The sequence below is a fragment of the Hyposmocoma kahamanoa genome, unplaced genomic scaffold (genome assembly GCF_003589595.1).
Source record: "Hyposmocoma kahamanoa isolate Upper Pololo Valley unplaced genomic scaffold, ASM358959v1 94, whole genome shotgun sequence".
NCBI lineage: Eukaryota > Metazoa > Arthropoda > Insecta > Lepidoptera > Cosmopterigidae > Hyposmocoma > Hyposmocoma kahamanoa.
In genome coordinates this window covers 1,909,634-1,923,970 of record NW_020654878.1, presented here as the reverse complement: position 1 = coordinate 1,923,970, position 14,337 = coordinate 1,909,634, and the positions used below count along the sequence as shown (strand labels likewise).

General features: G+C 36.6%; 1 protein-coding gene across 1 annotated transcript in view; it reads left to right on the top strand.

Annotated features, from left to right (window-relative positions):
* LOC113237866 overlaps positions 1-14,337 on the top strand; it is an 86,223-nt gene that overhangs the window by 22,130 nt on the left and 49,756 nt on the right. Inside the window, exon 2 of the mRNA XM_026474565.1 lies at positions 4,307-4,537. Coding sequence (XP_026330350.1) covers positions 4,307-4,537 — 231 coding nt within the window. The remainder of the gene's footprint in view (positions 1-4,306; positions 4,538-14,337) is intronic.

The window sequence follows — 14,337 nt, the reverse complement described above, 5'->3', positions numbered from 1 at the left end:
TAACTCAGTATTTGATGTAACGCGCAATGCATTCCTAGCATTGTTTTTCAGTTATTAATTCGCTTATATTTGCGTTTTCAAACAACCAATGTTTCATAACGGTTCTATATCAGCTGTGAGAAAGCTATAATGTCGACTTTTGTATATAATCTTAAGTCAATGACTGCAATCGTCCAAATATAAAGCGAACCTTGAAATTCCAAGCTTATATACCTTGCAAAAAAAATACATTTACACCGGTGGAAAATCGTTCAAGCGTCATACACGATGGTGTTTTACTACATTTTTAGTGTAAAAACATAAAGGAAGAGTTATATATACAGTTTATCGCTTCCTTTGTGACGTGAGACGTAATAATTTTAGTTTATGGACGACCTTAGTATTACAAGGCCCAGTTCATGCTTCAATTAGTATTCTTTCATAGTCTAGATTTTAAATTAAGGTTACCTGCGGTTAGTTTTAAGATCTGTTACTTTAAATTACTAAATATGTTGCGTTTTTGTAACATATTCGGCGGTAGAAACTTGACACGTTACGACAATATGTCATTTACGTCAAAATGTCACTTACGACATTTTAAAAGTCGATACTTTACAAAATTATGATAATTATAATAATAGCGCACATACTCAACATAGCCCCGCACTAAGGAAACTCCGTATCGAGGGTGCCATGGACACACACATTGACGATTATACAAATATTTCTCCTGGCACGGACCTGAATCGATCCAACCAGGGAGCTCTGCGTGGCAGTCCGGCATGGTAACCGTACGGCCACAGAGGCAGTTATTACCTTTATACCGACGGTGGAAATTTGTAATGTCATAAGACATTTTGTGAAAAGGGACATTTTGTCGTAAGGGAAAATATCCCATAGGACATTGCAAATTGCCATCATCGCTTATGGCAATGGATATAACCTCACCTATTTCTGCCACTGTGAGCATTACTGCGTTCCGGTTTTGAAGGGTGAGGATGCTGGTGACTTGTCAACTTATGTCTCAGGGTGACGGGCGCAGTGGGAGTGCCGTTCAGATCTTTGCGATTTAAAGCTCTAAATGGCACTGCAACTGTTATGTACAGGCGTGTATCAACAGGAGCGAGACTTGTACGTCCTGTTACTTGGTATCTAATAAAAAAAATTTACTCTTGACGTCTATAAGTCAGAATGAATTATGTGTTTAAAATTAAAATAGTTCGGAAACCGGTTACATTACTAGACCGATTTCAGGGTTAATTTATCATCATCAACCCATTTATATGTCCCACTACTGGTGACGGATCTGCTCTCAAGCGAGAGTTTGGGTCGTAGTCCGCCAAGCTGGCCCAATGCGGGTTGGGGACTTTACATGTTTTCCGAGTGTTGTGAACCTTCTTTGACATGCAGAGCGTTTTCAAATTAAATAAATCCCGAGAAATACAGAGGAGCGAGCCCGAACTCAAAACCACGATTCGAGAGGTGGCAGGTTAAACCAGTTACTACGACAATATAGTTGTAATTTTAAGCGGTTTTTATAATTACCGGTTTTCGTTAGTTTCGCTCGCTTCTAACCTTGCAAATCGGTTATTTTGAGTTCTTCTCGTCTAGTTCGTAATAAATATTACAGGTAACCTATATTTAGTTATTAATATGTGTTGTGGTGTTACAATTATACCAAACTTACGGATTTAGGCCTGAACATGAATGGGTTAGCAACTGCCTCCGTGGCCGAACGGTTAACATACCGGACTGCCACGCAGAGGTCCCCGGGTTCGATTCCCGGGCCGGGAGAAATATTTGTATGGCCTACATTTATTTCTCTCGTGAGTTTGGGTGTAATTTGTGGTTGTCTATGTATGTGTCCATGGCACCCGCGACACACAGGGTTTCCCTAGTGCGGGGCTATGTTGAGTGTGTGCGTTATTAAAAAAATAAATAAATAAATAAAAATAAAGAGACGAAATTGAAAGCATGTCTCAATTAAACCGGTTACTTTTTTAGATTATGTAAATTAGAAATTGCTCGCACAAAGGGTAACCCCAAAGTTTCTTAATAACTCTCTCAATTTGACGATTTCGAAATGTAATTTAGTTACCTATGGAATAAAGATTATTTTGAACATTGAAATAGATGTCTAGCACATAGGATGGTAATTATTCTTTTAACCGACTTGAAAAAAAGGAGGAGGTTCTCAATTCGAATTCGTATTATAGATAGTGGTAATTCTTTTCTTTTTTATTGGAAAGAGGGTACCTTAGAAGTGGTCCATATAAATTTGAAGAACATATTCTACTTGTAAGGGTTGCGAACTAGGGGATGAATGACTTTGAAAGCCGGTTTTTTTAGTACTCTGTACTGAGATTATTATTATATTTTAAATTGAAAATTCAACTGTATCGCACCTTTGGAATGAATAAATCACAATAATGGACCTACTACGACATCAATACGCATAAAATTTCTTTTCCTACTGTGTTTTAACTTTAGTAGTTCAAGAGTAACAAATTCAGTAATGTGAAAATGTCACCAGGTTGGCGCTAGCCTATGGAACGCACAGGTGCAATCATTTTTTTTTTGTATGACCATGTAATAAGAGCGAAAAAGACGTTTCGCGTTTCGCTTACCCTGCGGAAAGCCCAACGACGTTTCCGCTCCTAGTAAATTTTTATTTGTTAAAAAGCAAAACGAAACCTTATAACTAATTACAATCTAGCCATTTTACAAGACTAATAAGCAATTTTAATTTAACATAATTTCCTAAAACAAAAGTAACTTATAATAAAGAAATAATTTTTTCTGAGTGTTTTTTCTGAGTGTTCGATCTTTGTATTAATAATTATAACAAACTAGTGGAGTAATTTCACAAAAAATAATTGAATATCAATTCAATAAAAATTTAATTAATACAGTGAATATCGACATCTCTCGCCAGGACTGGTAGCTGTAAAGGTACTAACTGGGTGATAAATCTCTCATAGATTTCTCATAGATGGCGCTACGACTAAAAAGTCGTTGAAAGACCAAGTACAAACACACGACGCAAGCACATAGTAAAATTCGTGAGGTCCGTTGGTTCGTTCCGTTGCTTAGTTGGTATAGCGTCTGGTATGCAAGAAGACGTCGTCGCGAATCCGACCGGATCGAAGGAATTTTTTCTGAGTGTTCGATCTTTGTATTAATAATTATAACAAACTAGTGGAGTAATTTCACAAAAAATAATTGAATATTAATTCAATAAAAATTTATTTACAATAAAGAAATTGTCCATCGATAAAATATCTTTTGATACTAGTTAAGGGGAAGACACTTGGTTTGTGTGTTCATAGTCTAGTTAGCACTGGCACTAATGTTTATTTTATTCAATATAATTAACTACACTAACTTAAAAGGTTTAGTTCTTTGTAGTCTACGCAATGTATATGTATTGTCTAATAGCTGTATAGCCTCTATGTTCACGTGATGATGAAGTCTATGTTCGTGAGCTTCGGCGTACTTTATTATCGCTTTATTTATATGCAATAAGGTGCAGTCATGGAAGAAGAATAGAACAATGAAGTGTCTTAAGCCCCGGTTATTAATTAGAACCACTGTCGCCAAAACTCTCATATTGATAATTTGAAACTCTATGATAAACAAATTCTGGTCTGTTAACTACACAATTATAAATGATGTAGGTATTATAAATGATGATTTAGATTAGCAGTAGAGCTCCTTGTAAAAGAGTTCGTCCAGGGAAGTATAAGCCGAAGCCGAAGCCGAAGTAGGTAAGCATCTTACCTACTTCGGCCGCCAAGCAGTAAATATGCGCGTAACTAAAAATAAATAAAATAAAAAAAAAATATTTTACATCACAAAAATACAATCCATATTTCATATTTCAAATTGTATTATTATCATATTACTTACATTTTATATTACAAATTTAGATAATTAATACTGAATAAAAAAATAAAATAAAAAAAATTGAAAATTAAAAATTTTATTGACTAAAATAAAAAAAAATTGAAAATTATAAATTCAATTGACTACGTTTACAAATTTACAGTTAAAGCTCAGAATGGCATTGCAAAGGTTATGGATAGGCCTGTCGCTTACCACCTGGCGCACGACTAGTTCGTCCCTCACTTGGTATTATAAAAAAAAAAAGATGTTGGAAAGCAGAAGCCCGATTAAGCCCCCTAAAGCCCTGTGCCCGTGTCCGCTGAACTACAGGGAAATCTGGCACTGAATATCACAACGTACTCTTAAAAGTTGAGATTTTGTTGTTTTCGTATTGTAGGGTCTCACGAGAAGTGAAAATGTGTACCATTTTTTTTTATTTCAGCGAATTGAAACATGGGTGGACGTGGATACAGAAACAGAAGGACCTGAAGTAGAAAAACGCTATACACCAGAACTTCTTGAAGAATTACAAAATGCGAAAAACACTATCATGCTGATGTATACAGAGTTCACGGCACGGGCTGCAGTCGATCTCAAGATATTCAAGCGGAATATTTCTGCGTTGACTCCAGATACGATGAAGAGTTTGGGCTGGGGATTGCTGCAAAGCGCTGTAAGTTCTTGAATATCTTATATTTCTATATATGTAATAAACCTACTTTATGTAATAGATGGTCTTAAGCCAGATTGTTCACTTTTAGTTCTCTAACAATCCGCTAGATGGCATTGACCCATTTGGCGTTATTTCTAAATCGCGGTGTTACTCAAACACAATTTTGTTAATGTGAAAAGAAATCTGAGAATACAGAGAGCTCAGTAAGGCACCAGGAGTAGAGTCCCTTCTTGGGAACTGCTACCCGGATCTTCTGATATTTCGTACGCTCATATAGGGTGAATAAACCTCATCTCGCGGAACGGTTTCCAGGAGTGAGTCCCTTCTTGGGAACAACTGCCCGGACCTTCCGCATATAGGGTGAAATTGTATTGGCGACATACAAGGTGGAAATAAAAATCTTCTGAACCGTTTGGAGTTTTACTTGGCTTGTTTTGGTAACCTCATCCAACGGAAGAAAGAAACTCCGTCATTTACATATATAATTATTTTTTATAATTATTAATAAAATTATAATTTAAAAATAAGTTAAAAAAACGTTTTTTTTATTTTAGTAAAAATTTTATTTATCTTAAAACAAAATCAAAATAAGAAAAATATAAAACTTATGCATTTGTTTTTTATAAAAATTAATATTCAAAAAATTATAATCATTATTTTTGTATTATACTAGCTGTTGCCCGCGACTTCAACCTCGTAAAATTTTTACATGCATGTGTAATAATATATGGTTTGCAAATAGGGAATATGATCTTTTAGAAATACTTCGATACCCTAAATTACCCCTTTTCTTTTTTGTACCTAAATATAATAATAATATGCATATCAAAAATATTAAATTAAAATTATGATTAAATTAAAAATATTAAAATATTTCGATTGTGGTATTCCAATTTATGACGGACCATAACAGAATAACAGCGGTGCGTCGGTGTTTTGTTGGAATGAAAAAATAGCGCTTTCGCCCTTTCTAATAAACACCGACGACGTTATATTAATTTTTTGTGAAATTACTCTACTTTTTCTTTCATTCATTCTTTCATTCACACATAAAAAAATCATACAAAACATGTTTTACCGCAATGTAACACAAACTATGTCGTTTTCCCGTACATTTGCTAAATTCATCGGCGATAGTCTGGCTGCGCTTGTATATGTTTGTGGGTCTAACGGCGTGTTAATAGTGTGTGTGGTGTGATGAGCATGGTGCGAGGCGAATGAGACAACAATAAAATTGTTTGTTTATATGTGCATGTGACTGTGATTGAAACTAGTTAATAAATTAAATAGGGTGTTTTTTCTATTAGGTTAGTGTGAATATTTTATTTATATATTTTATATTTAAACAAGGTCCTAAAATAATTTATAATATACATATAGTTTATAATAGACATAACTGGTTGAAGACTGTACCACCTCAGTCAACCGTGACCATGGGACCTGTAAAGGGCCCGAAACGTCGGTTTGTTTGAAAAAACAAATATACGCGATTTAAATATATCTAAATCAGGACTGCTAACATCTTTCGTCGTATTCTTATAATAGGCGAGTGACATCGTATTTTAGTACGACACTAACAGGAAAATATTTATAGGAAACTGACAAACCAATTTGCCCTAGAATGCTACTACGGTCTATCTTATGACGCCTTCAAAATCAGCCGCTGTTAGAAGCGCTGCAGCCGCGCGACGCCCGCGCGACTGTCGCGCTTCTGAAGTGCGACCAAAGTTTTAATGATCTTTCGACTCAGTTACGCGATGGATTCTAACGAAGAAACATTACTTTAACCTAGTTCTTCGGGCACACACTTCACATATAGGTATTAAAAATGACTCACCTGCTATGTTGCAACTGAAAAAGTTGTACTTTCAGATTCAAAATTTTCAACAAGTTTTAGACATAAATTTTCCCATGCCTTTTTTTATCCAGTCGATTGGAATAACTGGCGGAACAGCTATCTCATATTGCAGGATGTTGTTTTACATTCTCTATAATTCTTTCATTCGATCGTGGTTAAATTGGAAAATTAATATCACACCTCACTAACCGTGGCTGCAACCGAGCGTGACTGTTGCAGTGCCTATAATTTCACCAGCACCCTTACCCTTTAAAACCGGAACACAGTAATGCTGACATTACTGCTTGGGGGCAGAAATAGGTAAGGTGGCAGTACTTCTCTGGAGAACTCATTCACAAGGACCTCTACTGCTACTTGGCAAATCATTTCGTGTAACTTCGAATTGTTACACCATTGACTTACAAATAAATGGACGACGGGTCTAATACAAAAACCACGAAAAAAATGTCCCAAGTCAACCTATTTAAACCTAGTGACATGTAAAGGAATATGAAAAAGCTAAAACGTTGAATTTAAATAGTAATGTCATCGCAGTACTGTCTAATTTTGCTTGCTTCGCTGTCAGTCGAACAAACGAAGACTAAAGCGTGAATGACGCTCTGTATACGATTTTAACGTCCTATAAGTTCGGACACTTTTTAGCGCGGACCCGACGTCCATATAATTGTAAGTCAATGTGTTACACCAAAAAATCACACTAAACAAATTTGATTTCATTTCTATTTGCCAATTTTTTTTGAAATCGGTGACCGGAAAGTGGGTGAAATTCAAGGAATCTGGATTCATCCCCTAATTGGCCACCTTGAGAGGTGGAATACTTTCTTCAAAGAAGGATGGCGAAAGCTGACCCAATAATTATAAAATCAACGAAGAGCCGTTCATGGACTTTGCTAGTATAATTCTACTTTTTAGTTTATGTCTAATTATCAATATATTTTTGTATATTTTTAGAAGTCGGGAATAAAAAAATTGTAAAACAATGTATTTTAGAATAGATGCAAAAACACAACGCAATTGTTTCAGATCGACCATAGATTAAGTAACGTTCTTGAACGTACGTTCCATTTTAAGCGTGATCGAAAGTTTATCTACCTAAAGTATTGGTTATTTTATAGTACACACATATAACATTAAAGCTAAAAAATACATAATCAAATAATCAATTAAACAGTAAGACATAAAGTCAAAAATAATACACAATGTGACAAAAATGTTTAGACAACATTTAAATGAGAGATAAGAAAGTTAGCATAGGAACGTTTTGACAAGAGGCCTCTTGCTAATGTCAATGTCACATTGTGGTTGAGAACAGTGTGACCACTTGTCGCAGATTTCTGCCATTTGGACATACAATTTTTGTTCATTGCGGCAGAACATGTTAACGTTGTATTAAATGTGGCAGAGTTCGCAGATTTGGGAATATTCAGCGAGTTTTTTATTATTTTTGGAAACAAACTGAAAACTTGTTGTTTTCTGTAACAATGTTGTTCACATTTGAAGCGAAATACAGGAAAATGTTATAAACATAACCTATGTCAACTTTATAACCCCAGCTTCTATAGACTGTACACAATTAGCTTTTTTGACGCTTTGATAATGAATCACAAGCAATGGTAGGTCTCTTTAATGCACGACCTCAAAAACACTGCGTCGCTAAAAACTCGGGATGTCACAATCCTTCTTGGAATAGGACTATTATCGAGTTACTACCTTTTCAACAAAAAAGGAATCACCGAAATCGGTTCACAAATATCGAATTGAGAACCTAGTCCTTTTTTGAAGTCGATTAAAAAGATAAAGTGCATTTAAACTAAATTTAAATGCTACGTGGCGAATTCTCAGAGAAAAAGCCACACGGCTGTTTACTTTCCAAACCGTTAACACTAAACAGCACTTCTAGTCAATACGCGGTCGTTTATAAAGCATTCTCACTCCCTTTTCTAACATAGCAGCCTTCCAGCTACCATCGGAGCATGTCGAATGGCTTTGATTATTTTGAACGCATCCAAACGAATGACAGCGCCGTTCTTTGTGCAACCTCGACCAGTTTGAGCTGTCAAATTGACGTGATGTTTGTAAACAAAGAAAATCATTGATAATCTCCATAAACGCTACTTACCCTTGATGCGAAATATAAATGCGTAATGTATGAAACGAATTTCTCTATACTTTTGTTACGGATCTTTGTTTTTTGGTTGCATGTAATGGCTTTTTTGCCTTAACGCCACTTACGAGAAATCTATGAAAGTTTTTTTCACTCCACTAAGCCGTTAAAATAAAAAAAATTGAATATCATTTCAATAAAAATTTAAGTACTAACTATTTATAGCGACATCCTAGCCGCTGCTGCTGCTGTAGCTGTTAAGTTACCTAACTGGGTGACGAAATACTTTCGTAGATTTCTCATAGATGGCGCTACGGGTGAAAAGTCGTTGAAAACCAAAATACAAAGATCAACAAGCAAGTAGAAGAATTCGTGAGGTCCGCTAGTTCGTTCCGTGGGTTGGTTGGCATAGCGTCTGGCACGGTTTGCAGGGAGACGTCGGTTCGAATCCGGTCGTATCGAAGGATTTTTTCTAAGTGTTCCATCTTTGTATTAATGATTATAATAAATAAATAGTTACACAAAAAATCCGGGAAAACGTACTTCATTTGTTTATATACTCAACTCCCGGTTTTTTAAATACAATAATTTGCACAGTCTATGGCTTATAATTTGGTTTTGAAAAGCCTTATCGTATGTAGCATTTAACATATGCTGCATGACCAATTACAACACAAGGAACAGTTGGTGAATATACCGTTAAACATGGTCGTGAAGACGTTTCTTTCTTTGAATTTTGACTCTTACTGAAACAAACTTATTTTTCCCAACAACGCGTCAAACAACAACTTCCCAGCCTTGCATAACAAGATATGAAAATCAAATATTAATATTAAATGCTGTAACGCTCTTTTTAATATAATTTTTACTTGGTGTAAATACACTTCTATAACTTAGTTCCATATAATTCTCGTTTTTAATATAATAATAATAATAATAATATTAGACAACATCACGTACGTTGGTCCGATCCCAAAGTAAGTAACTAAAACCTTGTGTTGTGGAAATCGAAAACTACGACAACGGTACCACAAACACCCAGACCTGCGACAGTATAAAAATGTTTTTCTACATTGACCCCGCCGAGGATCAAACCCAAGTCCTCAGAGATGGCAACACTCGACCACGGAGGTCGTAATAACAATATTTTACATAAGTTCTTTTTATATACCTAACAATCATTTTATATAATATCGAATGCCCATGTCCCCAAATGTATCCCTACAACAGTGGGAACCACTACACTCGAAGTTGTTGACGAGTATGTCTATTCGGATAAACCGTCCAATTAGGCAGAACCAATTTCGAGAAAGAGGTCAATCCTCGAATCCGACGTCTCGTCCGCAATACCGCAGTCCTTGAAGACAAAAGTCTTCGAGACCTACGTCTCTGAGACGTGGCCGCTTACTATGGGCCTCATAAAGCATTGCTTTCGTATTTCTCAACGTGTCCGAATCAGAAATGAGGAGATCCGTAGAAGAACAAAAGTCACTGACATACCTCAAAGAATTAGCAAGTTAAACTGGCAGTGGGTAGGGCACAAAGCTCGTAGAACTGACAACCGTTCGGGCAGTAAGGTTCTCGAATGGCGAACCGTAAAGCGTTCAGTGAGATGGTTCCCTACACACGATGCATTTCGCGCCTGATCGGCAAGTCTGGAAATCTTTGAAGGAATCCTATGTTCCGACTGACATAATGATTTTACATAATGTCAATTCAGATAACTTCTATCGAGGTAGCTACCTGGACCTGCATGCAGGATGCACATTAGTGCATCCCTTATTAGTAGGTTAGGTTAAGTTAGTACTTGAAAAAGCAGTACGAGCCGAGCGACCGAAACGAAATTGCGTTTCCGAACTTGTTTTAGGTAAAATTTGTTTCAGTTTAATAATCTATTTAGTTATGTAAAGTGGGGTTTATAACTTATGATTGTCATTTATAATTATAACTTTTTATATAAAAAAGACCTCAAAAGTTCGTGGAATTACTAAGTCGTAAACTAAGTCGTATGAGGAGATTGAGCAATTACTACTAGTTTGAAATAAATAAATAAATATATAAATAAATAAGTTAACATAACTTGATATAATATTGAAATTAAATGAAATCAAAATTGAACAGAAATATGTGCGCTCACACACACACACACACACACACACACACACACACACACACACACACATTTACACACACTTCATGCATATATACACGGACATGTACTCACACAAAGTAACACATAGGTTAATTAAGTCTTAGTTTATTAAGGTTGATGTATTAGTAAATTATAGATAGTTATAACACCAGCTTAAGAGCAATGTTTAATCATTCATTCATTCATTCATTCATTCAATTATGCCATGTACAGTGAAGTAATAAAATATTTTTATTTTTTTTATTTATTTTTATTATATACATCTATTTGCCAAGTTTCATTGAAATCGGTTATCGGAAAGTGCGCGATTATTCCCCTAAATTGGCATTCTTAGAGGTGGAATCATTGACTTACAATTATATGGACGTCGGGTCCGCGGTAAAAAGTGTCCGAACTTATAGGGCGTTAAAATCGTATACAGAGCGTCATTCACGCTTTAGTCTTCGTTTGTTCGACTGACAGCGAAGCAAGCAAAATTAGACAGTACTGCGATGACATTACAATTTAAATTTAACGTCTTAGCTTTTTCATATTCCTTTACATGTCGCTACGTTTAAATAGGTTGACTTGGGACATTTTTTTCGTGGTTTTTGTATTAGACCCGTCGTCCATTTATTTGTAAGTCAATGGGTGGAATGTTCAAATTTAAATGGAACCAATACTGAGGTATCCGCTTTCCAACAAAACAAGAATCATCAAAATCGGGTCACAATTGCCAGAGTAATAACGTAACATACATACAAAAAAAAATACAATCGAATTAATAACCTCCTCATTTTTGACGTCGGTTAAAAATGAGTGTTAGGGTTTATGATTGTTATCAAAAATAAAATTATAGAATGTAAGTTTATATTACACTTTATAAATGAGGGATAGGTTAAAAATATTTATGTGATACATACAACCTTCCACCTGTATTAAAACATGAATACAGTTCTGCACCACAAGCCACTTACAGGTGTGTACATCAGTCAACGACACCACATTACTAACTAAGTAAACTTATGAGTTATGATTAGATGTTACTAAATAAACTGCGCATAAGCAAGATATTATTTAACGGGAGCAGGGTCACAGTTTTTATTTATTATATTTAAGTGTGCATGCACCTGATGTTTCGTGATTTCACTATGGGCACAGGTAATATAATACTATAGTAGTGCAGTAGAAACCACCGAGAAGAAAAGGCGCAAGAAACTCGGGGTCAGTCGCGTCTAGCTAAAATGGCACGTTTTAAATCTCAAGGGGGGCAGATAGGGATTCGCGAAAATACAGGCGGATTCTCCGTGAGAGAGCCTCCGGTTTCGTTGGGACCTTTAGGTATCCACTGGAAAGCGAACCGGGATGCGAAACGCTCTATGAAACCTGCACACAATTTAAGAAACTTAAGGACGGCGTTCTGAAAAGAACACACGACTAGGTAACCTAGAAGGGAACCTTCAGTTTGCCCTTTTTTCCGGTGGCGCAGTCAAGGCCATCGGCCTACTGCAAAATATCCTAAAAAAAAGCACTAGAGACCCAACCTTATACAAGAAAAGCTCGCACTAGTAACTCCGCTTATTCGGACGTTAATTTTGATTCTAGCATAATCGCCATAGATACACAATCTAATAATGATAACCGTGAGGCGATTGTAACAATATTCGAAAAGGCCAACATATGGCAGATATTAGGTACACTATTGTCAACATTATTGTTCTTATTCAGGTGGTGATTATATATACATATTTTTTTATAACCCCGTACTCCTCTGACCTCCTGTGTCGCGGTTGCCATCGGCACACACATGGATAACCGCAAGTAAATCGAACCCGGGACCTCTGCGTGCCAGTCCAGCATGGTAACCGTTCCGGCCACTGAGGCAGTTATATTATAACAATAACATACAATAAAATCGCAAAGGAGTACAGTCAGTTACTTTTAATCTTTTAAAAAGTCAGTGAGAAGAAGAAGAGCTTAAAATTAATTTAGAAATCTGGATGACATCACAGCCTATGTATTTACTTAATACCGAACTAAGGGCGCCTTCAAATTAGATGCTTATGGAAGCGCTACAGTGGCCACTACTAATTTTCACACAAAATTTAGAAAAGCAGTTACAGCGACACTGTGGTAGCGCGCCACTTCTGCAGTCACAATTACCTTCTTCTTTTTCGTTGCACTTTTGACATTGCTGTCAATGTCGTGGTCATCACGGAGTATATTGTCTAGCAGCAGTAGAGCTCCTTTTGAAAGAGTTTGCCCAGGAAAATACTGCCACCTTACTTATTTCTGCCGCCAAGCAGTAATGTTAGCATTATTGCGTTCCGCTTTAGAAATAAGGTAAGCGTCGTATTCCAGAACTCTACTCAAGGCTCAAGTCCGGACTTGAGCAGACTTGAGTATGATTTCAAGCACTGGAAATACGACCCTAATGGCAAGGACTTGAGTATGATTTTCAGTGCTCACTGCAATACTCAAGTCCTGACTTGACTATTGAGTAGAGTTCTGGAATACGACTCTTAGGGTGCTAGGGAAAATGTAGGCTTTTTAAATCTTTTTATAATATAAAGTGACGGGCCGATCAAGTCGTACGCTTGATAGTGAGCTACATGTCTCAAGGTGACGGGCGCAGTGGTAGTGCCCCTCACATCTTTGCAATTTAAAGCTCTGAGTGGCACTGCAACTGTTATGAACAGGCGTGTAGCTTACCATCAGGCGCACGACTTGTTCGGCCCGTCACTTTATATTACAAAAAAATTAAAAAAAAATTGTTAGGGGCCGTTGTTGTTCGCCTCACGATATCTCGTCTCCTCTCCCTAGTGCGCTAAACTTGCAAAGGACTGCCCACTGCAGACTTTATTTGGTCGGTCGATCGCTTTGATGACCTTCTGCGTGGTCTAGTGCCCTTTTCTCTGCGCTGCACGACAAGATAGATGCTCTATGGAGTCAAAGCTTCGTCTTGAGACATGTCCGGATTGAGGGTGTCTTGAGTACTTACAGACACACAATTACTAAACTAAAAATTACTGAAGCGCTGCAGACGCTCGGTTGCACTGGTTCTATAAGCATCTTATTTGAAAGCGCCTTTACGAGCTCTTTAACATCGGTCCAAGATATAGATTGCTTACCGTCAGCAATCACAGTCATTGAAAATTTTATTAACATAAGACTTTATGGCCACGAAAAATTCGAACGTAAATCCGTCCTTGACAGCGGTCACGGGCATAGTGACACACGAGTGAGGCGCGGCAATGTCGAACGGAAATGGATTTCTTAGCGACAGTCAATAACTTAAATTTAGTTATACGTATACATTGACTTACAATTATATGGACGTCGGGTCCGCGCTAAAAAGTGTCCGAACTTATAGGGCGTTAAAATCGTATACAGAGCGTCATTCACGCTTTAGTCTTCGTTTGTTCGACTGACCGCGAAGCAAGCAAAATTAGATAGTACTGCGATGACATTACAATTTAAATTCAACGTTTTAGCTTTTTCATATTCCTTTACATGTCACTACGTTTAAATAGGTTGACTTGGGACATTTTTTTCGTGGTTTTTGTATTAGACCCGTCGTCCATTTATTTGTAAGTCAATGTACGTATAACTGTATTTCGCAGCTGTCTTAATATTCGTTATTGTTTTTACGTAATTATTATAAGTTTCAAATAAGTATTTACATTATAGTGAATGTAGTAAATATA